We start from the raw sequence: 27,336 nt of genomic DNA on the forward strand, positions 1-27,336 counted from the left end.
AGAAGCAGAAATGCTCTTAGAGACTAACAAATGAAATAATGTATCATTTAGTTTATTCCTCTTTATTCATCCTGTCAAGTTCTGTTAATGGGGACTGGCTGACTCAGGAGATGGAGATTGGGAATGGGATATGGAGCATTTTACCTCTAAACTGCTAGCTGCAATCCAGTCTAGACATTAGGTGACTGTTGAGTTTAGGTATGGAGACTTTGACCTGTTCCAGTCTGGTCCAACTTGAAGAAGTGTTTGGTTTAGGAGATTGCAAATGAGTTCTACTCTGGTCTATCTTGCCCCATCTTTGCAGGTGTTTGTGATACTGTCTACCCTACTAAGTCCATACAGAGGTTCACAGTGCATTTGCTTTATCTGTACCATTCTCTATTGGACACCAGAACATTACTGCCTTCCCTTTGCAGTTCTCTCCTTATAGAGCTCACATGATGACTCCACCCTGTCCCTCATGCTAAAACAGTTGTGCTTGCCCAGGATGCATTATTCTGTAGTGCATAAAGCTTATTTTCATCTTCTCTGGTGCTAATTAAATTATCCTCTTTCATCCAAGCTATTCAAACTTGAATTTTAAAAAGACCTGCAGAATAGATGCTCTGGGTCAGGATTTATCAGCTTGGGGGGTTGCAAACAGGTATTGGGGTTGTGACCTAATTGCACTACACATATTGCTAAATGGGGGAGAGGTTCCAGTATGGAAAAGGATGAGATTCACTGCTCTCGATCTTCTGGTAGTCGCTAGAATAACATACAGAAATCTATGATTAATGCTTAGGTTGCTATGAGATTACCAGTTTTAACTTTCTCCTGTCCTCTGCTCCTCTCTCTCCACGTTCTCCTTTTCCTCCTACTGTTTTGTGTTCCAACAGCTTTACCTGTCCACATGGATGCAGCAGACTCATCCCTGCCAGTGACACAGTCCCAGAGGTCCCAGAGCTCTGACTGGATGGTCAGAACCCAGGCAGCAGAGAAATCCACTGCTGCTGCTCCATCTAACTTCTTTAAAACACCACAAGAGAAGGGCCCTGGATACAGCTAGATGGAGGTGTCTCTATTTGGAGCTGGTTGCGTTTATGAAATGTTGGACTTCGAAGTACATCAGCACTGAACGTCTCATTTGGCAATAACCATCTCATCAGTGTTGGTGCGTGATGCTCACCAGACTCAGCTGTGTGCCCCATACATCCCGAGATCATGTTTGTGAATCTGTGTAAAAAGTAACTGGTGATGTTGGGGCTGCAGCTTTTTTAAAACATTCCTGCTATTGCTGTGAGTACTTATTACACACTCATCTCCTACCCCAGCACCTGTTAGCATCTGCTGGGATGTGTACAGAGCCTTGTTGGTTTGCAGGTGTTGGTCTTTGTTATGAAGCTGGTCACCACTTGGGCATATCGTTTGTTGCAAAAGGCTGAATATAGCAGGAGAAAGCCCTATTGCAGCTCTGCAGAGACAAGAATCTGTCTTTGACAAGCATAATGTCAGAAACAAAGGCCAGCTTAGTATCCCTGGTCAGGGGAGGAGGAGGGGAACAGAGAGTGCAAACAGGTTTGAAATGTGGGACTTGAATTCTGTATTAGCAAAATGCCTATCGGCCTCTCACTAAGGGACTTGGGAGTCAAGATGTTGCTTCTAATGAAGCAAATGTGGTGCTTGTCCTGTCAGGAATTGCCAATGGCTCACTGTCAGCATGGTCCTTCAGCGTTTTTTGTCCTTCCTTGTTTGGAGTGTCTTTAGTCTTCCCTGTGAATTGCAGTATTCTTTCCTTATTCCCCATCCTCTCCATTTGTCCTGCTGGACAAGGGGTTGGCAGAACTAATTAGGCAAAAATGTGCAGACTGGAGTTATGAGAGGAAGCTTGGATCAAGTTGCCCTAAAATATCCTCTGAGAAGTCTTCATTGGGGAGATGACAGAGAGGAAATATTGGAATACTATCCATGGGCATCCAGCTTCAGACGCTACAGTAAGCAATCCCCAGGACACTTGAAGTTGAAGTCCATGTCCCACTGTGTACTAAAAGTCATATAGAGTATTATCTGAGTTCAAAGCACTCTCTACAGATTGAACCACTTCCCCGTCTCACGTTCTCCCTGTCTTCCTCAAAGGTTAATGTTCTGAAGTATATCTAAGTGGGGTTCCCCTCTGTCTCTGGAGTATATATGGGAGTGGTCTCCCTCTATCACTGATTGTACTCTGCTCTGTAGTATATATGGGAGGGGTGTCCCTGGATTTCCAGTTGTACTCTACTCTGTGGTATATATAGGAAGTGTTTGCCTTCTCCACCTTTCCTTGCACCCCTGATGGCATTTGCTCTGCAGTATATTGGGGAGCGTTCTTTTCTCCCCACAACCCTTTCCCTTTATCCCTGATTGCTCTTCACTTTGCAGTATTGATGAGGGGGTCTCTCCTGCCTTCTCTTTTCCTGTATCCCTGGTTGTACTTTGCTTGTTTCCCTATCTCTTGAAAAACCTCTCTACAGCTGCATTCTGGGTTATATATTTAGCAGATGTGCCTGGATAGGGTATACAAAAGGAACCATGCCATGCTTGCTTGACAACCGTAGTTGCCTTGTGAGCTCTTGAGTGTTTTCAAATAGGTGGCCCTTGTCATTACAAAACCTACTGGTTGGCTGAGTGGGTGGAGCACCAGACAGGACCATCCATTAAGAGCAAAAATAAATTTTCAACATAGGGGTGGAACTTGCACCCCTAGATGCAGGTGATGGATTTGCATGTTTCCCTTGCTTTGCTCTCTATGACCTATAAATCAAATGAGTGAGGGATAGATTTGATTATGAGCATATCAGAAAATGTTTTAATTGTTTTTAAATTTTCTTTGTATTAAAATTTTAAAATTAAATGGCCAGCCATGAAGACTCATAACATAACACAAAAAGTAAGTTACAAAATCAAACAAAACACTCTCGAACAATCTAAATCATGACTGATGAATAGTTACGTTAGACAGAGTATCCATGTCTTATCCACTAATACCTATTCACTCTTGGGGAGAGACTCAAACTGGATTTATGTTTTGTCCCAAGGAAACTCTCAGCTCTGCCCACGTAAATCCCTCTGAAAAATCTCATGCGTCTTTCTTATACATATTGAAATACCTTAGAGGGAGAGCCTTGTTACCCTTGTACAGGAGCACAAAGGTTAAAGGCTAGTTTGGATTATCTGAGCAATTACAAGGAATTTGAGGGGAAAGAAATGTTCAGATGAAGTTAGTGTCTTTACATTCTTATTTTTGTGCTTTGTACAAAACCAAGTCTGTAGCGCTTAACAAGTAATAAAGACAGTCCTTACCATGAAGAGCCTGCGATCTAAAACCCGTACAGAGAAGATGGGACACTGGGAAAACATAATTTAGGGAATAACTTGGCTTTTTTATTATTTCAGTCCTTGTGGGCAAAGCAGGAGATAAACTCCATCCAACTGCTAATTTGCTTCTTGGTTATAGAGGGTGTTGTTTCAAAGGAGAGATGAATGGAGTTGTTAGATACTGTTTGTTTAATGCAAGGGTGAGCACAGGTAGGGGATATGTGTTGAAGAGTGAGGGGCTGTGAGCATTGAGGAGCTGAGAGTAAGTAACGTCACTCCTATTCCCTGCATTTGTTGATAATCCAATAGTGGGTTGCAGCTTACTGCAGGTTAGCTGTGTAGTCGATCAGATGAAGTGAGCTGTAGCTCACGAAAGCTTATGCTCAAATAAATTGGTTAGTCTCTAAGGTGCCACAAGTACTCCTTTTCTATGGTCCCTTGTTTCAATTCCATAAACCTTTCTTTCCATGAACAGTTGTATTCATCATTTTAAAGCACAGTTGTATTCATCATTTTAAACCATTTCCCTGGCTTCCTCATAAAAGCGAATTAGACCAGTGGCCTATTGTGGTACTTGGTTGTCTCTTAGAAGAAGCTCAGAAACTTCAGTGATGAGTGCCATTAGAAGAATTTAGACAGACCACCTACCCTAACAAAACACACTCTGAAATTAGACTTCTTTGTTTTTACTTCCAGTGTTAGAGTGGAGACTATGTATCTCCGCTGTTCATAGATTCCAAGGCCAGAAGGGACCATTGTGATCATCTCGTCTTACCTCCTATATAACACAGGCCATAGAACTTCCCCAAAATAATTCCTAGAGCAGCTCTTTTAGACAAACATCCAATTTGACAATTTTTTAATCAAGTGATGGAGACTCCACTATGACCCTTTGAAAGTTGTTCCAGTGGTTAATTACTGACTGTTAAAAAATGTGCATGTTATTTCTAGTTTGAATTTGTCTAGCTTCAGGTCCAGCCATTGGATCGCGTAATACCTTTCTCTGCAAGATTGAAGGAGCCCATTAAATATTTCTTCCCCATGTCGATACTTAGACTGTAATCAAATCACTCCTTAACCTTCTGCTCATTAAGCTAACTAGATTGAGCTCCTGGAGAATTTCACTATAAGGCATATTTTCTAACGGTTCGATCATTCTCATGGCCGTTCCCTGAGCCCTCTGCAATTTATCAATATCTCTCTTGAATTGTGGACACCAGAACTGGACACAGTATTCTAGCAGCAGTTGCACCAGTGCCAAATACAGAGGTAAAGTGACCTCTCTGCTACTTGAGAGTTTCCTGTTTTATGCATCTCGGGATCATATTAGCTCTTTTAGTCATGGCATTGGGAGCTCATGTTCAGCTGATTATCCACCATGACCCCCAAAACTTTTTCAGAGTCGCTCCTTTCCAGAAGAGAGTCCCACATTCTTTAAGTATGGCCTACATTTTGTTCCTACATCTATCCATTCCCATTTAACCATATTAAAACACATATTGTTTGCTTGCGCCCAGCTTATCAAGTGATACAGATTGCTCTGTCTTCATTATTTATTCCACTCCCCAATTTGTGTCACCTGAAAACTTTCAGTGATTATTTTATTTTCTTCCAGATTATCGATAAAACTGTTAAATAGCATAGGTCAAGAACCGATCCCAGTGGGACCGCGTTGGAATCACACACACTTGATGATGATGATTCTCCATTTACAGTTACAATTTGAGACCTGTAAATTAGCCAGTTTTTAATTCATTTATTGTGTGCCATGTTAATTTTATAGTTCTGTCAGTTTATATAGATATTCTGCAAAATCATAAACATCAGAGATGGAAAAGTTCTATTAAAACGGGGCTTTTCAATGTTTTCTGTACTTTGACCTCATGTTACAACAGAAAACATGTTATGACCTTCCTTCTAACCTTAAGAAGGTGGTCACAATCCCCAAAACCCATTTGCAACACCCATGTTCACAAGACATGTATGAAAACAGGCAGTCTTTCATTGCTAATGCAGGATTGCTCCCTACAAAAGCATTTTCTAGTGCTTTGTCCAGTCTAGCTTTAAATATCCCTAGAGAAAGACCCTTCACAGCTTCCCCTGGTTGCAAATCTATTAATCAGCCTAATACATCTCACTGAGTTTTCTTAACAGTCATCTTAATTTTCCCCTATCTTAAATTCATCTCATTACTCCTGGTTATATTCACTTGTATCACCCTACATAATTCCTCTCCCTCCTGGGTGCTAGCACCATTCACCATTAGTAGATTGTTATATGGAATCAGCAGCCTAGTCTCACTATTGAGGGGTCCAGACTACAACTCTATGTTCTCAGAGGGCAGGTTGGAAACTATTTATTCTCAGATTTTCCTGTTGATGTCAATAGAGCTGCTGATCCAAGCAAGGACTGTGGGATCAAGCTCTTAGATTGTATGCTCTTCAGGTCAGGGTACCGACCCATTTTCTTTTGTCTCCAAAGGATTGAGCATACTTATGGCACTATTGAAATAATAACCATAGCAGACACCTCCTTTGTAGGTAGCATCTCCTGCCGTGGGATGTTTCCAAAAGGGCTGGAGGTCTCAATCATGTGAGTTCCTGCAACTGCTTTCCCTTTCCCACTTGCAGTCTAGAATCCAATTATGCGTCCAAAAATGGATGTGAGGTGGAAGAGAATTCCACAGCTGGAAGGAGCATATGGCTAAAACATCTTCAAAGCTAAAGGTCCTGGAACAGTAGATGCTACAAAACCAGCACTGGCTGATCTCACACCCTAGTAATTGTGGGAGAACAAGGAAGCCCCTTATTTAAAAAGGGGCAAGACCACTTGAAGTCTTCTGTGGAAGAAGTATCATCTTGCAACTAGTGTCTTACTGATATAGGTATTTGATGCCCCCTATCACCATCGTATCTGAGCGGCTCAACTACCGTGCCATTTATCACTGAAAATCATTTTTGGAGGAGAGAGATGTTCTGAATGTTTAACTGTGAGGAGGAGAGAATTTTGGTTGCTGCCTGGAGAATCTATGGACCACAAGCCCAGCTCTGCAGTGGTCCTGTCCTGCCAGTTGTGATGCACAGAGCAGAATTACAGATATTTTTTCTGGAAGATGGAACAGAAGCTTAAAAAGGGAGAGTGAAACATAGGAAATGGGAATCTGATATTACATGGAAATCAAAAGCTAAGTTAAGGACAGCCAGAAGAATGTGAAAAAGCTAAAGTAACAATGGTTGGTACAGGTCAAAGGGGAATGTAGGTGATACTTTCTGTAGGACAGAAGGGAAACCATTGTAGTGTCATATAGACAGAAAAGATAATAGGCTGAGTTGGAACCCTCGCAGGACCAATGTAGTTACATTTCCTGCCTTTGACTTCAGTCCAACATGCTGACAGCACCGAGATGGCTAGTGAAAGGTCTGCAAGGGCAACACATTGACCTTCTGAGACAGCTGTATCTTCATGACAACATTAGGAAAGATGCCCAGAAAATTTTTAGTTCAGGTATTTATTGGTAAATGTACCACCTAGCTCAAAGGCTCAGCAGTGGATCGTATGAAACCTTTATCTGTTAAGTCACTGATTTTGACTTCACCCGGAAGTGACTAAAACAGATTGCTAGCTTGCAGATCTCTAGTAGATTTTAAGAAGATTGCTCACAGTCTGTTATGTTCTTAGTGGACAGATGTATACCACACAATTATTAATCACCAACAACGTGCTTGGCTCTGTGTAAGACAGGAAATACAGATAGCCCCTGCCTAGGCTAGCTTATTTAAAGAGAAATACTGAATATGAAAACAAAAAATACTGTTGCCATGGGAACTGATTAATACTTGTGTTGGTATATCAGGTGAGACAAAGGACTGAATGAGCTGTGGAAGTGATTGTGTGGTGAACTGGGAATAGCAATGCTGACTCACCTTCGCCCAGTGCTTTGAGATCTATGTATGAAAAGTGCTATAGATAAGTTGTGTCTTTAGATTTTCCCTAGATGTAACTGTATTTTCCAGGTTGAATTTAATTTTATTCCTGTATTTTCAACCTCTTCTTGTTTATAATTCTTTGCCTTCCGGCTATTCACAATTTCCCAGTTAGATTTAATGTAATGTGCTGTCTCCTCCCATTTCCAGAGCATTAATGAAGAAGTTAAATAAGACAGGACTTTACACTCAAGCCGTGTGGCTCTCTGTTGAACTTCTTGCCCCATCTCACCATGTTGTCATTTATTATTAATTATTTTTATTACAGTAGCCCGTAAGCGCCCTAGTCATAGATCAAGACCCCATTGCGCTGGGCCCTATTCAAACACAGAACAAAGACTGTTCCTTCCCCAAATGGCTTACTCATTGTGCTCTTGGTCTTTCATCTAATTTGAGTCCATGGTGTGCTCAGAATTATTGTCAGCTCCGTGAGAACAAGTAAGATTTTTTGTGATGCTGTACAAAGTGAAGTCCGGTTCTATCGCACTGTGTTCACTTGTGAAGGCGATCGCTCATTTCATGAGCCTCCTAGGGGGTCGGTGACGACAAAGCAGGCTGTCTTCTTTCCTAGTGCCCCCTGTTGACCGTTGTACCAGCACAGCAGTAGTCTGCCCTTTCAGTGACTCAGCCCTCTGGCCAAGTCATGAATTGTGTCCACCCCTTTCAGGGTACACAGAGTCCAACAGAGGATAGCCTTAGTGTCAGGCAAAGAGATTCCAGGCCACATTGGGTCAAGGTCCTAGAGTCATGACCCTCTGGGTTATAGAGTCTTCCTAGTCCATATTCCTCTGTATCCGGTGTAGGCTCTTTGCCTTCAGCCCTATCTGCGGGTTGGTAGGGGAACCCAGGCCTACCCTCTCCACCGCAGGGCTGGCTCCAGGCACCAGCGTTACAAGCAGGTGCTCGGGGCGGCAGTCAGAAAGGAGCGGCAGAGTTTCCGCGGCAGCAGCAATTTGGCAGCAGCATCCCCGTTCCGCCGGCTGTAGCGGCAGCAGCTTCTCTCTCTCTCTCCTGCCGTCTGCGGCGACAATTCGGTGGCGACAGGCCTTTTTCACTGCTTGGGGCAGCAAAAACGGTAGAGCCGGCCCTGCTCCACCAGGTCCTAATCCAGGGCCACGCGGTGGGCAGCAAGGTCCTGCACCCTAATGGGCTGTGCCGCTGCTCCCCTGCATTGCTTCCCACCGGTCTCCTCTCTCAGAAGGGCAAAGCAAAGACATGTAAGGAAAATAAATCAAAAGATAAATCCCAGGCCTTGCAGGTATCCAAAGTCCCTTTTCTCTCAGCAGGTCAGGTAGGTTCTTAATAGTCAAGGGCCCCAGGCAGCTGGCCCTTCCATAGTACTCCCTCTGAGGAGCTAAGAGTGTAGGCCTGCTCACCTCCACTGACTGACTACTATTGAGTTGCTCTGCTCCTCCTCCGGTGCATGTATGCATTGCAGGTGGGGCTGCCTAGGCCCAAAGTAGCTCTTTAACCCATTCTTTTCCAGTGCAGGATTTGTACACCCCATCACACCCCTTCATCTTCTAATTCAAAAAGAAAAGGAGTACTTGTGGCACCTTAGAGACTAACCAATTTATTTGAGCATAAGCTTTCGTGAGCTACAGCTCACTTCATCGGATGCATACTGTGGAAACTGCAGAAGACATTATATACACAGAGACCATGAAACAATACCTCCTCCCACCCCACTCTCCTGCTGGTAATAGCTTATCTAAAGTGATCACTCTCCTTACAATGTGTATGATAATCAAGGTGGGCCATTTCCAGCATAAATCCAAGTTTAACCAGAACGTCGGGGGGGGGAGGAAAAAACAAGGGGAAATAGGCTACCTTGCATAATGACTTAGCCACTCCCAGTCTCTATTTAAGCCTAAATTAATAGTATCCAATTTGCAAATGAATTCCAATTCAGCAGTTTCTCGCTGGAGTCTGGATTTGAAGTTTTTTTTGTTGTAAGATAGCGATCTTCATGTCAATAATTGCGTGACCAGAGAGATTGAAGTGTTCTCCAATTGGTTAATGAATGTTATAATTCTTGACATCTGATTTGTGTCCATTTATTTTTTTACGTAGAGACTGTCCAGTTTGACCAATGTACGTGGCAGAGGGGCATTGCTGGCACATGATGGCATATATCACATTGGTGGATGTGCAGGTGAATGAGCCTCTGATAGTGTGGCTGATGTTATTAGGCCCTGTGATGGGGTCCCCTGAATAGATATGTGGGCACAGTTGGCAACGGGCTTTGTTGCAAGGATAGGTTCCTGGGCTAGTGGTTCTGTTGTGTGCTATGTGGTTGTTGGTGAGTATTTGCTTCAGGTTGGGGGGCTGTCTGTAGGCAAGGACTGGCCTGTCTCCCGAGATTTGTGAGAGTGTTGGGTCATCCTTCAGGATAGGTTGTAGATCCTTAATAATGCGTTGGAGGGGTTTTAGTTGGGGGCTGAAGGTGACGGCTAGTGGCGTTCCATTATTTTCTTTGTTAGGCCTGTCCTGCAGTAGGTGACTTCTGGGAACTCTTCTGGCTCTATCAATGTGTTTCTTCGCTTCCGCAGGTGGGTATTGTAGTTGTAAGAATGCTTGATAGAGATCTTGTAGGTGTTTGTCTCTGTCTGAGGGGTTGGAGCAAATGCGGTTGTATCGCAGAGCTTGGCTGTAGACGATGGATCGTGTGGTGTGGTCAGGGTGAAAGCTGGAGGCATGTAGGTAGGAGTAGCGGTGAGTAGGTTTCCGGTATAGGGTGGTGCTTATGACCATTGTTTATTAGCACTGTAGTGTCCAGGAAGTGGATCTCTTGTGTGGACTGGACCAGGCTGAGGTTGATGGTGGGATGGAAATTGTTGAAATCATGGTGGAATTCCTCAAGGGCTTCTTTTCCATGGGTCCAGATGATGAAGATGTCATCAATATAGCGCAAGTAGAGTAGGAGTGTTAGGGGACGAGAGCTGAGGAAGCGTTGTTCTAAATCAGCCATAAAAATGTTGGCATACTGTGGGGCCATGCGGGTACCCATAGCAGTGCCGCTGATCTGAAGGTATACATTGTCCCCAAATGTGAAATAGTTATGGGTAAGCACAAAGTCACAAAGTTCAGCCACCAGGTTAGCCGTGACATTATCGGGGATAGTGTTCTTGATGGCTTGTATTCCATCTTTGTGTGGAATGTTGGTGTAGAGGGCTTCTACATCCATAGCGGCCAGGATGGTGTTATCAGGAAGATCACCGATGGATTGTAGTTTCCTCAGGAAGTCAGTGGTGTCTCGAAGGTAGCTGGGAGTGCTGGTAGCATAGGGCCTGAGGAGGGAGTCTACATAGCCAGACAATCCTGCTGTCAGGGTGCCAATGCCTGAGATGATGGGGCGCCCAGGATTTCCAGGTTTATGGATCTTGGGTAGTAGATAGAATATCCCAGGTCGGGGTTCCAGGGGTGTGTCTGTGCAGATTTGATCTTGTGCTTTTTCAGGAAGTTTCTTGAGCAAATGCTGTAGTTGCTTTTGGTAACTCTCAGTGGGATCAGAGGGTAATGGCTTGTAGAAAGTGATGTTGGAGAGCTGCTGAGCAGCCTCTTGTTCATATTCTGACCTATTCATGATGACAACAGCACCTCCTTTGTCAGCCTTTTTGATTATGATGTCAGAGTTGTTTCTGAGGCTGTGGATGGCATTGTGTTCTGCACGCCTGAGGTTATGGGGCAAGTGATGCTGCTTTTCCACAATTTCAGCCCGTGCACGTCGGCGGAAGCACTCTGTGTAGAAGTCCAGTCTGCTGTTTCGACCTTCAGGAGGAGTCCACCTAGAATCCTTCTTTTTGTAATGTTGGTAGGGAGGCCTCTGTGGATTAGTATGTTGTTCAGAGGTATTTCGGAAATATTCCTTGAGTCGGAGACGTCGAAAATAGGATTCTAGGTCACCACAGAACTGTATCATGTTCGTGGGGGGGGAGGGGCAGAAGGAGAGGCCCCGAGATAGGACAGCTGCTTCTGCTGGGCTGAGAGTATAGTTGGATAGGTTAACAACATTGCAGGGTGGGTTGAGGGAACCATTGCTGTGGCCCCTTGTAGCATGTAGTAGTTTAGAAAGTTTAGTGTCCTTTTTCTTTTGTAGAGAAGCAAAGTGTGCATTGTAAATGGCTTGTCTAGTTTTAGTAAATTCGAGCCACGAGGAAGTTTGTGTGGAAGGTTGGTTTTTTATGAGAGTGTCCATTTTTGAGAGCTCATTCTTAATCTTTCCCTGTCAGCTGTAGAGGATGTTGATCAGGTGATTCCGCAGTTTCTTTGAGAGCTTGTGGCACAAGCTACTAATTCAGTAATTCTGTTTTATTATATGTGTTTTACTGTAGTTACCAGAGGCCTCAGGAAGGATCAAGGTCCAATTTTGCTAGGTGCTATACCAAATGCAGACTAAAAGAACAGCTTCTGCCTTGGAGTGTTTACAATGTAATAAAGGGTGAAGAAGGTATGAAGACACACGTGGGGAAAAGAAACAAAAGAGGCATTGTGGTTGGTGTCACTGAATGATCGATTATCACAATTGAATGACTGTAGTGTGTGTGCAGAGATGCACATTACTGGCGCTTTGAACAAAGATGACACTGAGGCAGTTGTCTGCCGTGCTCCCAGCCACAGGGGGTCATGCCATCATGGACATCACTGACCCATTTACACTGTGGGTATATGATGAAAAAGTAAATTGCCACAGTGGCAGCTAGAGATTTGGTTGGGTGCCACTAGTTTCATCTTTTGTCCCTTGGTGTCAGTCTCTCGCCCCCACCCCGAGAAGAAGTAGGTACAGTATAACCTCAGAGTTATGAACTGACCAATCAACCACACATCTCATTTGGAACCGAAAGTACACAATCAGGCAGCAGCAGGGACCAAAAAACCAAACCCACAAGTACAGTACAGTACTGTGTTAAATGTAAACTATTAAAAAATAAAGGGAAAGAAGCATTTTTCTTCTGCATAGTAAAGTTTCAAAGCTGTATTAAGTCAATGTTCAGTTGTAAACTTTTGAAAGAGCAACCATAATGTTTTGTTCAGTTATGACCATTTCAGAGTTATGAACAACCTCCATTCTGGAGGTGTTTGTAACTCTGAGGTCTACTGTATTTAAAAGAGGGGGAGGGGGGAAAGAAAAGGGTAGGTGCTTTAAAACCATAAAGGAATTATATGAACCAGAAAGGGCCTGGCATTTATTATTGAGGTATAGACAAAACCTGTTACGGGGGACTGTCAAATGCGCAGCATGAACACCACCTGCCCCCAGTGTCTCTGTTCTTGTATCTTTAATTTTGTCCCCTTTTTTGCCCCAGCTTAACCATTTGGTTTGGGAGGTATGTTGCCTTTGTATCATAGAACAGCTATGTAAAAAATAAAACAAAAAAAGGCCTTCTAGTGAGAGACTTAGAGAGCTCAATCTGTTTAGCGTAGCACTGAGGTTGAGAGGTGACCTCATTACAGTGCAGAAGTTCTTTCATGGGGAGAAGAGGCTGGGTACTAACAGGCTCTCTCTACTTTAGCAGAGAAAGGTATTACAAGAACCAATGGCTGGCAGCTCAAGTCAGACAAACTCCAGTTACAAACTAGGTACGCATTTTTAACAGTGATGGTGATTTAACCAATGGAACAACCTATGCAGGAAGTGGTGGATTCTCAATCTCTTGATGTCTTCATATCTAGACTGGATGCCTTTCTGGAAGGTATGCTGTAGTCAAACCTATGTTACTGGGTTCAACGCAGGGGTAAATGGGTGAAATTCTATGGTCTGCTTCATAGTGGAGGTCAGATTAGATGGTCAAATAGTTTTTTGGCTCTGAAATATATGAAGCAGATTGGCTTTTGTCTTCCTATCTTTCCACCCTATTGTTGTGTGAGAAGAGAGAGATCCAATGAAAGGTGGGGTAGCATTACAGTTCCCGGCAGTATAATCTGGGCAAAAAATCCAGATCTGTGAAATGACTGAAGATGATATTGTTTTGCCAAAGGGCTGCAAGCATGGAATTAACAGTTGGTGAGACAAGGAGAAAGGCAAGAATTTTGCTTATGCAAATAAACGTACATCTCTTACCTCATTTTTATGGAACCTCACAGGACTGGAGACAGTGAGGCAATGTGGTGTTGATGTGCACTTTCATGGCACCCAACTATCTCCTGGTTAAAGATTCCTTCACAGTTAAGATGCCCCCTCTTCCAGCTACACATAAGTGAAGCAGGAATCCCTCCTTCTATACAGAATCTATCAGTGTTGAGTCAACTTCAGGAGCTCTGTCTCAGTTCTTTAGCTCAGTTGTATAGTCTGTGTGGATCCTCCCCTAGACTAAAGCAAGTAGGGAATTGGTGGGCTTGCTATTGCCTTGGCAGGACATCTGATGAAATAAAGTACTTCCTTGCATTTTATCGCCTATAATCAGGAATTGATTCCACTTCCCCTGGTGTGACATAAGGAAAGATGCCTCCCTGCGGAAGTGCTCCACTGGTGGCCCCTGGTTTGATATGGAAGGGGCAGGTGGCAGGTGTCTTCCTATGGAAGAGCTTTGCTGCACCCAGCTTCTGGCAGGAGATAATGTGGCTGGAGAGAGTGTTGTTCCCACTGGCATCATGGTCTCTAATAATGAGAGGGCAATGACCAGCTTTAAAATGCACCAAACTGCATCTCCTGGCATGTTTCAAAATAAATGTAAAATTCCTATACTGATAGGGCAGTGCCCCATGCCAACTCTGAAATCATGGGTCCTGGAATTGGCACTGATATCTAGTGCTAGCAGCTGTCTTTGTTGCCCGGAATGGTGTATTGTAGTCCTTGGTACTGGAAGGTCTGCTATTAATACCCTGACCTGAGGCCATGCGCATTGAGCTGGCCCCTGGGCAGAGCTGAAGTCTAAGAATTCCCTCTCTCTCTCTCACCTTTGGCTGCACCAGAGACTAAGCCAAAAGCAGGAAAAGCTAGAAGAAACTTGATCATTCATCTGTCATGGGCAGCCTATCCAAAGAGAGCACTGGGATGGTTTTCTCCTAGAAGCCTGTATGCAGCACTATGTACATATCACAAGTGTTTTGTGTGGTCATGGAGTTTCCCTATTAACAGGGCTTGGACTCCAGACTGTTAGGACTATTTGTTTGGTAAGGTTGTAAACAAGGAAAACTCATGTCTGTGTCCCTTGGTCTAAAAACATGCTGTGTACTCTCTGAGAATCTTTGTTCAGATTGTAGAAACTGGAAATAAAATCAATATTCAAAATAAAGAGTTGTATGTGATGTAAAACAAACAGACCTGCAATGGAATGAGGAGGTTCACTGACGTCTAAATGAACTCATGCAATCACGCCTCAATGACATATTTCTTTGCCTATTCACTTTCTCCTATATAGGTCCAAGTAATAATAATGTACAACTCAACAGAGAAGTTGCAGGGGAGATTATTTTTTCACCATTCAAGTCACAGCTTCTTGACTCCAGGAGAAGGGGTTTGCTGGGCCCACCCCACTTTACCATTCCCATACCATTGCTCCTTGTTTTGCAGTGGCCTTGTTGTTTGCTGGCGTGTCATGACTTCATTTCTCTGTAATTTGAAATGTTAAATCCAAGTGGCTCTCAAGTAGCTGTTCACCTGAATCACCATGTTAAATATGGCCCAAGTCAACTGGAGCCATCTTGAAATGAGCTGGTGGTGTCATGTCAGTGTTTAGTGGACATGTGTTTATTTCACCAAAACTAGCATCACTGTGAGCACTGATTAATCTGGTCTTCAGGAATTTCAGCAGGGAGCCCAAGGTTCAAATGGACCCAGAGATTGAATTCTTCTCTCACACATGATGTTGGTCTCTAAAAGTCGAGGTTGAGGCTATCTGTGAGGAGAGCCATGTAGGAAATTCCCCTATGCATCAACTGCTGTAGGTATAAATTATAGGACTTCGGCTATCACATCAATCTAGCACTTTTCAATAGCACAGAAATCATGAAGCACTTAAAAAAAAAACCCAGAAAAATACTTTGGATAGTATTTGAAGCGTTCTTTCTGAAACTGAATAGTTTCAAAAGGCTCTTGATATTTTTGTTTCTATCTGCAAACTGCACATTCTGTAAACAGGATGAGCCGCAGAGGCACAGCGTGGGTGTGACAGTGAAGTGGTGCTGATGGAACCCATTGGTCAGAATGGGGCTTGCTGAGATTGCAGCATTCCTGCAGGGTACTTTTCTATTTCTATTTATCCTCTTTCTCAGAGTCCTTGTCAATTAAGAATTTCTCAGTTCATTTGCAGTGTGTGGCTTGGGATGAATGTTGGACATTCTCTTTTCTTTGCAAACAAAAAGAGGGAGCTAACTCTTTAGTCAGTATCGATTTAGGAATTTATTGCTTTGACTTAACAAATATTGTCAATGTTGTGACAATAAAAGTATACTGTCAAACTTAGCAAAATAAGTGATAGTGTGTTCCACTTCCACCCCCATGTGCACTTCTGTTTCTAAACTTTGTCAGTGAAGTGTCTCATCTGATAAACGATGGTTTTCTTTAAATACAGAAGTTGCTTAGTGTGATCCACATCTATTTACTTCATTGGTTTTAAACCAGAAGCATCAAGGATGTCAGCTAGGTTGGGAACTGCTCTTAGAATAGTGTTTGAATAGTTTGTGGCAGAGCCAGCAGTAGAGATGTCCACACATTTTTGTGTGGCCCACAGAAATAGTGGCTTTCATTTATTCTTTGACATTTATCAACATCTCTTATAAATTATTTATTTTAATTATAAAATGTACCTATTGCCTCTAGGCTTGTGTGCACAACTAAAAACATGCATGCAAATTGACCCAATGCCAACTCAAGGACTCAACACACCCATTTGTTTACATGGAGAATGTCAAATCCAGAGTAGTGTCAGGATACTCCACACCAGGGTCTAGCAATTTCACACTAGAGGCAAATTGTTGACAATGACTCTCTAGTGATAAGCAATATGAAGGGTTTCTAAATGCCATAAATGGCAGTCAGCGAGTTGACAGTGTTGGATGTAAAAGTGATATTTCTCAAGGCAAGAACAAGGGTAGATCTCTTTAGGAAAAAGCATTTGGAATGTGCAAAACACAAACATTTGGATGTTTTAAAATAAAGTTACAGATGGGAAAGCCCCATTAAGGTAGGAGTCATCTAGTTCCTTCTTACCTGGGGACTATGCATGTGTCCCCTACAATTCCCTAGGGTTTTCTTGAGGCCAGTTTTACCATATGTTTCTCAGCTGATGGGACCTGCATCACTTCCTGTGGGAAAATTTAAAAAGTCCCCCTTTGCCCCCATCTAACCAAATCTAGGAATTAAGTGTCTTCAATACCAAGAACTACATGCTGAACTTCCCGGGAGTGAGACCAATGCGGTGACCCAAAGGAAGCACAGAACCGTAGCAAAAAAGACCTGTTAGTATACCAAGTCCATTTCCCTGCTAGTGCAGGATTAAGATGTTCTAGGTGGAGCTGGCAGTGACATCTTTAGTTTAGGTTGCCTGACACTTTCCATTATAACACCCTGCCTTCATTGCTTAAAATTTTGCCAAACTTTTACTGTTCAGGCTAAAATTTTCCATGCCAGATGCCTGTCTCAGACTGATATTTTCTGGAAAGTTTCAGCAAAAATGGCTGAGTCATTTTTTACAATTGTCTCAGTGCGATGCATTAGCACCTCCATGGTTTGGAGCAGGGACTTGAAATTTAGCAGGAAGATTACCTTAACATCAGGCAAATACCCTTTTCTGTCCATGTAAAAATTCACACATTTGGCTTCTGAAATGCAGCATGCACACACATATTTAGGAGAGATTTGTTAGAGGCTGGCAGCTAAATTATCTGAAGATTTCATCTGGATTGAAACATGCTCTACAGCAGTGGCTCTCAACCTTTTCAGGCTACTGTACCCCATTCAGGAGCTGATTTGTCTTGCGTACCCTAAGTTTCACCTCACTTAAAAACTACTTGCTTACAAAATAAGACATAAAAATACAAAAGTGTCACATCACACTATTGCTGAAAGATTGCTGACTCTCATTTTTACCATATAATTATAAAATAAATCAATTGGAATATAAATATTGTACTGACGTGTATAGTACATAGAACAGTATAAACATGTATGAAATTTGAGTTTGTACTGACTTTGCTAGTGCTTTTTATGTAACTTGTTGTAAAACTATGCAAATATCTAGATGAGTTGATGTACCCCCTAGAAGACCTCTGCGTACCTGCAGCGGTACATGTATCCCTGGTTGAGAACCACTGCTGTGGAGAAGAGTGGCTGGGACTGAGTGGATCTTTCCCTTCAATTACTCCTCCTAGCTGGCAAGTATCACTGTGGTGCCAGACACCAGACCTGAGGAGAGAGTGAAAATGGCTTGACTCTAATGCAGAGTAGGGATCAGAGGGAGAATGGAGCAGGCTGGGGGGTATAGGGGCAAAAAGGGTCTGTCATAAATATAAAGGGAAGGATAACCACCTTTCTGTATACAGTGCTATAAAATCCCTCCTGACCAGAGGCAACATCCTGTTACCTGTAAAGGGTTAAGAAGCTCAGCTAACCTGGCTGGCATCTGACCAAAAGGACCAGTAAGGAGACAAGATACTTTCAAATGTTGGGGGGCTGGAAGGGTTGTGTTTGTGCTCTTTGTTTACATGGTTGATCTCTCTTGGGACTGAGAGAGGCCAGGCAGAAATCCATCTTCTCCAACCCATCCTAATCCAAGTCTCCAATATTGCAATCAGTATAGGTAAGTCAGGCAAGGTGGATTAGTTTATTTTTTGTTTTATGTGAATTTTCCCTGTGTTAAGAGGGAGGTTTATTCCTGTTTTCTGTAACTTTAAGGTTTTGCCCAGAGGGGGATCCTCTGTGTTTTGAATCTGAATACCCTGTAAAATATATTCCATCCTGATTTTACAGAGATGATTTTTACCTTTTTTTTTTAAATAAAATCCTTCTCCTAAGAACCTGACTGATTTTTCCATTGTTCCAAGATCCAGGGGTTTGGGTCTTTGATGATTTTGTAACAAATTGGTTAGGATATTATTCTCAAGCTTCCCCGGGAAAGGGGAGGGGATATTTTGACGTCTCCAAGTGGTCTCTTTCCCTGTTCTTTGTTTAAAACGCTTGGTGGTGGCAGCATACTGTTCAAGGACAAGGCAAAGTTTTGTACCTTGGGGAAGTTTTTAACCTAAGCTGGTAAGAATAAGCTTAGAGGGTCTTTCATGCGGGTCCCCACATCTGTACCCTAGAGTTCAGAGTGGGGAAGGAACCCTGACAGGGTCTATAATTGTTAGGGAACACTTGCCTTCAGAACCTGGAATAGAACCCAGAGTTCCCTGTCAGCGCTACATTTCTGTGATTCTTGAATCCCAACATTCCTCTGCTATCTAGCAACCTCTGGAAAAGCGTGCCTCTCATCTCCTTGTAGCAGCTGTTCCTTACAGAGGATAACCATTGACTCAAATGGTAGACTGAAAGGTTTCCAACATTGCAGATGACCCATGCACAGGTCAGTATGGTTCCACATGAAGGGATTTCTGCCTTTTCAGTTTCCTTTTTAAAAACACTTAAGAGATTACATTAAAAGAGTATTAAGGCTACAAATTCCAAACACTGGAAGTTGGGAAATGGCACATTAATGTTGCCCATGTTGCTTTAATTTAGTCCCTTTGTGTGTGCATTATGATACAGCTTTTAATTTAATCACATCATATTTTTTCCATAGGACACCTGCTTTGTTCAGAACGGAGGGTGGATGGTGCTCACTGAACGACCAGCTATTCAATATTTCTTGTCATCCTCATTAATCAGTGTCCAGTCCTATGCCTTATTTACAGCACACCATTCAAATCTTACTCTGAATAAAGTATTATTAATTTCCTATGGCACTCATCATTGTGAAGCACTCAGATATTCTAAACATTAATGAATTTATCTTCACAAAATCCCTGAGAGTTAAGAAGCTATTGTTATCTCCATTTTACAGATGAGGCACAAAGATTAAAGCCAAAATTATTAAATGTCTACTAATTTGGGGGGCCCAACTTGAGACATGTAATGTCTGGGTTTTTTTTCCAAGAGTATTTTGCATTTTTATAACCCTTTATATGGTCAAAGCACAGCTCCCTTTGCCTTCAGTTGCAGCTGTGAGTGCTCAGCACTTCTGCAAATAGGACCCCAGCATCTCAAGTTGGGTACCAAGAAAATGAGGAACATCCAGTGGCCACCTATCACAATTTTGGTATAAGTGACTCGCCCAACATCAGATAGGAACTCTGTGGCACAAGCAGAGAGAGACTCCAATGTCCAGGTGAGCATTCAAGTGCCTTAACCATAAGACCAAACTTTTTCGTCCTGCAGTCCTGTCATTCACAACACACCTTCCAACTTGTGCAACAAATGAGACAGGGGTTCTATAGACAATAGCCTCCTTCACTACACAACTCTGGTTCATCTCAGACGTAGTCCATTCCATACACTGAATAAGGAAGGAGTTTTGTGGCAAAATAGTACGTGATCTGACTTAAAACCTGTATCACAATACACGCACAAGAGGCCTGAATTAAGGTTGCTATTTTTACAGTTTAACTGTATGTCTGGCATTTCTTAACTTTTGAGTGCTTGTCTTTGCAACTATAACATTCTTTTAATGTAGGGTTTTGTTGTTGGTTGGGGGTTTTTTTTGTTTTGTTTTTGTTTTTGTTTTTCTGTATGCATGCATTTCTACATGTTGGGATTTCTTTACAGGGAATTTTGGCTTCCTAAACATGTGCATGCTCCTTGGAAACAACAACTACATTTCCCTAAATTTCTGAAGAATTGAAAGCTGAGGAGCAGCCCAAATGCACAATGTCCGAGAGAATCTGCTGTTTAAACAGATTGGCTGCTCCTGAACCAGTAGAGGAGAAGTAGGTGAGTTTAAGACCACTCCTGAGAGCAGAGATACATATTTTTTAAAAAATATATATATATTTTTAAGCCACACACCAGAGGCTGTGCCAGTTAATGCACTCTCCTGGTCCATACCAATGCTCGTTGTCATCCCCTGACTCTCTTCTTTCATAGAGCAAGCTGTAAAACAGTGACTGTGATTTAATCTGTTTTTTGTACAGTACAGAAAAACTCAATTGATATTTAACAAATAATAGACTGCCTACAGGCACCAAATTTAGCAAACAGGCGAAACAAGAATCTGCATGAATATTTTGGGGACAGTGTCTGAGGGATCAGAGAGCAACCAGGAAACCATAGCAAAACACATGACTGAGCACATCAAAAAGAAGTGGAAAAGTGTTACGAAAAATCATCTAAGTGTCTTGTTAGCTTCCCATTCCCCCGCTCCCCCTTCACTCCTCAGCACTGGGCCTATCCTAAGAACTGATAAATAGGTTTTTAAAGATAAACAGTCTCCAGAGATTTACATGAGTCATATCAGACACAGGTGTGAAGGATCATTTTACAGAGCAACTTAAATTTTCTGATTAAAACTGACAATTCAATTCAAAGATGAAATATCAAAATATTTAGACTTTTACATCTAGCATCTGGATGTAGAGCAGATGCCCAGTGTCCCCCAGCTGTCCTCTACAGCACATTGGGTCCGATTCTCTCCTGTCTCATGTCATCATTTATACCTGTGCTAAGAGGGTATAAGATACCACCCTTGTGATTGGGTAGCATTTTGCACTCACTCAGCACAGGTGCAAATGATGAAGAAGGCCCATGGCAGTGGAGTCAGATTAATTGTTTTTCAACCATGCTACCCACTGTGGGTCTGATTCTTATCTTAACCACTGTGAATCTGAAATCTATGTAGTTACCCTTGTGTAAATCTAGTGGGCAGTGAGGTGGGGAGCGCAGAAGCCAGAAGAGGAGACTTTGGTAGCTGAGCTGACTGAGACTGATTTGAGAGCTGGAGTGGAAGGGGATAGAAATGGGGAGAAGTGAGAACAGAGCTTAGACAGTTGGTGAAGGAAGAGGAGATAGGAGGAGGAGAGGTGAAAGGAGTTCAAAATAACATCAGGGTTGCCAGCCAGTGGAGTTGTCAGTTGTGATGGACAAGAGGGAGGTTGTGTCTGTATAATTGTGTGAGGAGCCTGTACGCACTCTCCTCTCACCAAGGAGTCGCACGTGCAAGCTGCGGGAGAATAGAGTCTGTCCATTAGTTAATGATAGTACAGTGTTCTGAAAGTATAAAGCATTATGTGCAGGGTTGCTGTTATGGTGATGCCATGGTGACTGCTGCAGTCCATGCCACTTCTGGCTCCTGCCCTTAGGGTGCCACAAGAGCGGGCTGCAGTCAGAGTTGGCCAAGTTCTGCCCTTTCTGAGAGCAGATGTTCAGCCATCAAAACAGGTTCAGGAAATGATTTGACTACCTGCAAAGACAGGATTCAGTTTGGGAACCAAATGAGTGGCACACGCTGAGCAAGGCCTCTGTATCTGGAGCCCTATGTGAGTCAGGTGGTGACTTGTCTGCTTGGAGCCAGGGGGAGAAGGTGTTATTAGATGAGATGTAACACTGAAGTGAGTTGATTTTGCCTGTTGGGGCCTGGATACCATCTCCAGCCCCTTCCCTCCCACCCCTTCCTTTCATCAACAGGGGAGGCATTACCTGGGAATAATCAATGACGCTTCTTGGAGAGCCGTGTGAGTAAACGGCTTGTCATATTTCTCTGATTAGTGGAACCGATAGGGAGCGGGTGTCACAAGGCCAGGTTCTCCTCCTTCCAGATGCACTGACTCACCAATGCAGCCCATGGCCTGATAGGTCACAGACTATCTGCAGACTTCACTAGTATGTACCAAGCCTCCACTGTGTGTGGCTTTTGCTATGCTGAAAGGACTGGGGCCTTTCTCTCCTAGTCTGAGAGAGAAGATTCTCTGAGAGTCAGGTTCATCACTGCGAGCTGCACTGGGGTCCGAGGGTCTATCAGATAACACTGGACAGCCCCCAACAGAGAATAAACATGAATGCCAGCCTCTATACCAGGGGTTGGCAACCTTTCGGAAGTGGTGTGCCGAGTCTTAATTTGTTCACTCTAATTTAGGGTTTCGTGTGCCAGTAATACATTTTAATGTTTTTAGAAAGTCTCTTTCTATAAGTCCATAATATATAACTAAACTATTGTTCTATGTAAAGTAAATAAGGTTTTTTAAATGTTTAATTCATTTAAAATTTAAATTCAAATGCAGAGGCCCCTGGACCAATGGCCAGGACCCGGGGTGTGTGAATGCCACTGAAAATCAGCTCACGTGCTGTCTTTGGCACGTGTGCCATAGGAAAGTATAGAGCAGGGGTAGGCAACCTAGGAGTTTGTGTTGCCATTTCCTCCAATGCCCCTTGTCCTGTGGCCATTCCTCCTCGTTCACTGAGATCTCTGAACTTCTCCATGGAAATCAGCCACACATGTGAGGGCTGCTAATTGTCCCAAATGTTTTGGATCAGCACTCTCTCTCCCAGCCCTGAGCTGACTGGATGCAACAAACTGAGCCCTGCCACATCAAAATCTTCCTGCTCCAGTGATCACTCTGCTAGCCCAAGAGGGGGTAAGCCTCTTTATCTCTCTCCATCTGTTGCTTGGTCTTTCTCAGTCTTCCCCTCTCTCACTGTGTCCACCCCTTTCATGCTCTCCCGTCTTTCACAGTCAGACCTGACTGTTTAAAAGTAATCATGGTCAGCATTTGTCATGAATCTGTTTTCATTTTTATTTATTTAAAAAATGAGGGGGGGGGGGAGCAGAAGCAGCAGCAGGGCGATTGCAGATGAATAATGAAAGGATTCATCACAGCCATACCGGGATATATATATTTTTTGCAGCCAAGCGAGACCGATTCCCATCACAGCTCGGGGACTCGTTCCACACAGCCACTCATCTTTCATGCTGGGGAGAAGGGGAAGATGGAGACGGTATCATTATGGATGTAACTGGGCTCTGAAGTGACTGGTCAAGGTTGCTGCTTCAGTCGCAACAAAGCTGCTTGTGGGAATTTTCTCTACACTGTGCTGTTGCTTGGCAAAGTAGTTGCTTTTTGCAGCAGATTTTCTCTTGCAAGAGGGTGGTGGAAGTTTGTTTGCAGGGGAACTGTTACTTGGAGAACTTTCTCTGAACTCTCAATTTGCTAGAGGAGGGTGAGTAAAGAACAATAAGCTTGCTCCCTTTGTTTCTGAAAGGTTGGCTAGCACATTAGGATAAGCACAGGGCACCTTTCCCCCACACTTTTCATGTCTTATCTCCACCCCACATGTCCAATCTGCCAGTGATGCCAGCTTCAGCAACACCATCTGCCCCTTTCTCCAAGAAACATCTCTGTGCTTCTTTCCCCTGCCCTCCCCCACAGCTCCCAGCATGCTCTATAGATGAAAAGCCCTCCCTGGACTGGTCCACGTGGCCACTCTCATCTTCTCATTTGTATCTCTCCTGAAGATATGCAGCTTATAAGGAACTACAATAGAATGACCAAAGGGTCTGTAAGGACAGGCACGGGTGGCTCTAGACCTTCCTCTGACTGAAGCTTTAAGGCCCACATCCTTGGATTTATGTTTGGATCAGGGTCTGTTACCTTGAAGGGACAGAGTAAAATTCCCTTTGACTTCAAAGTCCCCTAAACTGGGAAACTGGAAGCTCTCAGTGCCAGGGCCATCTTCTGCTGGTGAGGCCAAGCCTGCTAGGCTTCAGAGTCTTTCCTACTCCTGAGAAAAAGTTCCAGGGCATGAATCTATTGGTGGCAAGTTTTCTTTGGTGCCGAGACCTTCATCAGTTGTTGCTCTCAAGCAGGAAACAGGTGATGGTGGGATGCTCTTGGTACTGGGAGCTTCCTCAGTACCAAATAAGCCTCATCTAAAGAGGACACTGTTGCTGCTGGGCTGGTTGTGATTCCATCTCCCTTGTTAAGCTAGCCTTTTCTGGAGGCATTGGTTCTGCTTTTGTCCACCGTTAAACACAAGGGGAAAAAACCCTGAACGCTGCACCGCAACAGGAGAAACAGAACCCCCACACATCCAGGGGATGTCCAGGCATATCATAGAATCATAGAATCATAGAATATCAGGGTTGGAAGGGACCCCAGAAGGTCATCTAGTCCAACCCCCTGCTCAAAGCAGGACCAATTCCCAGTTAAATCATCCCAGCCAGGGCTTTGTCAAGCCTGACCTTAAAAACCTCTAAGGAAGGAGATTCTACCACCTCCCTAGGTAACGCATTCCAGTGTTTCACCACCCTCTTAGTGAAAAAGTTTTTCCTAATATCCAATCTAAACCTCCCCCACTGCAACTTGAGACCATTACTCCTCGTTCTGTCATCTGCTACCATTGAGAACAGTCTAGAGCCATCCTCTTTGGAACCCCCTTTCAGGTAGTTGAAAGCAGCTATCAAATCCCCCCTCATTCTTCTCTTCTGCAGGCTAAACAATCCCAGCTCCCTCAGCCTTTCCTCATAACTCATGTGTTCCAGTCCCCTAATCATTTTTGTTGCCCTTCGCTGGACTCTCTCCAATTTATCCACATCCTTCTTGAAGTGTGGGGCCCAAAACTGGACACAGTACTCCAGATGAGGCCTCACCAATGTCGAATAGAGGGGAACGATCACGTCCCTCGATCTGCTCGCTATGCCCCTACTTATACATCCCAAAATGCCATTGGCCTTCTTGGCAACAAGGGCACACTGCTGACTCATATCCAGCTTCTCGTCCACTGTCACCCCTAGGTCCTTTTCTGCAGAACTGCTGCCTAGCCATTCGGTCCCTAGTCTGTAGCTGTGCATTGGGTTCTTCCGTCCTAAGTGCAGGACCCTGCACTTATCCTTATTGAACCTCATCAGATTCCTTTTGGCCCAATCTTCCAATTGGTCTAGGTCCTTCTGTATCCTATCCCTCCCCTCCAGCGTATCTACCACTCCTCCCAGTTTAGTATCATCCGCAAACTTGCTGAGAGTGCAATCCACACCATCCTCCAGATCATTTATGAAGATATTGAATAAAACCGGCCCCAGGACCGACCCTTGGGGCACTCCACTTGATACCGGCTGCCAACTAGAAATGGAGCCATTGATCACTACCCGTTGAGCCCGACAATTTAGCCAGCTTTCTACCCACCTTATAGTGCATTCATCCAGCCCATACTTCCTTAACTTGCTGACAAGAATACTATGGGAGACCGTGTCAAAAGCTTTGCTAAAGTCAAGAAACAATACATCCACTGCTTTCCCTTCATCCACAGAACCAGTAATCTCATCATAAAAGGCGATTAGATTAGTCAGGCATGACCTTCCCTTGGTGAATCCATGCTGGCTGTTCCTGATCACTTTCCTCTCATGCAAGTGCTTCAGGATTGATTCTTTGAGGACCTGCTCCATGATTTTTCCAGGGACTGAGGTGAGGCTGACTGGCCTGTAGTTCCCAGGATCTTCCTTCTTCCCTTTTTTAAAGATTGGCACTACATTAGCCTTTTTCCAGTCATCCGGGACTTCCCCGGTTCGCCACGAGTTTTCAAAGATAATGGCCAGTGGCTCTGCAATCACAGCCGCCAATTCCTTCAGCACTCTCGGATGCAACTCGTCCGGCCCCATGGACTTGTGCACGTCCAGCTTTTCTAAATAGTCCCTAACCGCCTCTATCTCCACAGAGGGCTGGCCATCTCTTCCGCATTTTGTGATGCCCAGCGCAGCAGTCTGGGAGCTGACCTTGTTAGTGAAAACAGAGGCAAAAAAAGCATTGAGTACATTAGCTTTTTCCACATCCTCTGTCACTAGGTTGCCTCCCTCATTCAGTAAGGGGCCCACACATTCCTTGGCTTTCTTCTTGTTGCCAACATACCTGAAGAAACCCTTCTTGTTACTCTTGACATCTCTGGCTAGCTGCAGCTCCAGGTGCGATTTGGCCCTCCTGATAACATTCCTACATGCCCGAGCAATATTTTTATACTCTTCCCTGGTCATATGTCCAACCTTCCACTTCTTGTAAGCTTCTTTTTTATGTTTAAGATCCGCTAGGATTTCTCTTCTTTTTTATGTTTAAGATCCGCTAGGATATCAAAGGCACAGATCCCACTAGGTCAGGTCCAAAAGCATCTCCATCTTTCTTGTGCCACTGATTCTAAGGACTCCAGGAGGATTGTTCTCTTTAGAAGGTGTATTAGTCCCTCAGCACTGGTACAGGTTTGGTTGCCAGAGAGTGCCCACTCTTCTGCACAAGGATTGAGGGAGGTGTTTCTCCAGAACTGGAGAGGAAGTTTCATTCTCCTGCCTTGTACTCTCTTCTGGGGATTGTCTAGATTGGCATCCTGGATCTTTGGTAGGTTCTGGGCTAATTAAAAGGCCCAAGAGCTGGCTGTATCTTTCCATCTGAGAAAGAGACAGTTAAGATTGAGTTCTTACGAAGTTCTGTTCTGCTGGTAACTTGGGGAACCATATCACCAGTTATCACATCTTTGTGCAACAGCAATTCCAATTATTGGATCAGATGCTACTGTTAGATTACCTCTGAGGAGCTGAAGAAAGTAGCAAAGGACTTTGCCATAGAGGACTGCATGACTGCCAGCTAATGCTTTCTCTGCATTTTATGATGCTTCAAGTACCTCTGCAAAGACAGTAGCATGAGAGATTGCTCTTTGCAGGCATTCCAGGCTTAAAAATTCAATTTTCTTAGCTGAAGCAAAAGGTCAATTGGAAGAGCTTCCACTTGGCTAGGAGGATCGTGTTAAGTGCAGGGGACTGGACTAGATGACCTCTCAAGGTCCCTTGTTCCAGTTCTATGATTCTAAGTACTAAAGCTGATGAGATCCTTGAAAGTTGAAGAAAATCAGATACATTACTCTGTCAATTCTCTAGGGTTGTCTCAACCTAGCCAGAGGAAGAAGAGCTCAGCTTCATCTTTCTTTGGGTTCCAGACTCTTCATCTAGTTCTTTCCTACTCTCCAGAAAACCCAGCCTTACCAACAGCAGAGGAACCAGGGTAAAGAAAAACACTTCTTCCAGTATTTTCATCTGCCCAGCAGATGTGACACGTCACTTTGAAGTTTAGTTCCAGTCTA

At 43.7% G+C, this 27,336-nt stretch overlaps 1 protein-coding gene across 4 annotated transcripts in view; it reads left to right on the top strand.

Moving 5' to 3' along the window:
* The window catches only part of GPATCH2L (G-patch domain containing 2 like), a 47,043-nt gene extending 32,492 nt beyond the window's left edge, over positions 1 to 14,551 (top strand). For 2 of the 4 annotated variants that reach the window (XM_073349254.1, XM_073349253.1), the window contains exon 9: positions 879 to 955. Coding sequence is in view for 2 of the 4 variants with exons in the window: in XM_073349252.1 (XP_073205353.1) it covers positions 879 to 1,048 (170 nt within the window). In the remaining 2 variants the exon portion in view is untranslated. Of the gene's footprint in view, positions 1 to 878 lie in introns of all 4 variants that reach the window. The other 2 variants (XM_073349252.1, XM_073349251.1) reach the window with 1 other exon arrangement.
* The last annotated feature ends 12,785 nt before the right edge of the window (positions 14,552 to 27,336 follow it).

This window comes from Lepidochelys kempii, chromosome 6 (assembly GCF_965140265.1).
Source record: "Lepidochelys kempii isolate rLepKem1 chromosome 6, rLepKem1.hap2, whole genome shotgun sequence".
Classification (NCBI taxonomy): Eukaryota; Metazoa; Chordata; order Testudines; family Cheloniidae; genus Lepidochelys; species Lepidochelys kempii.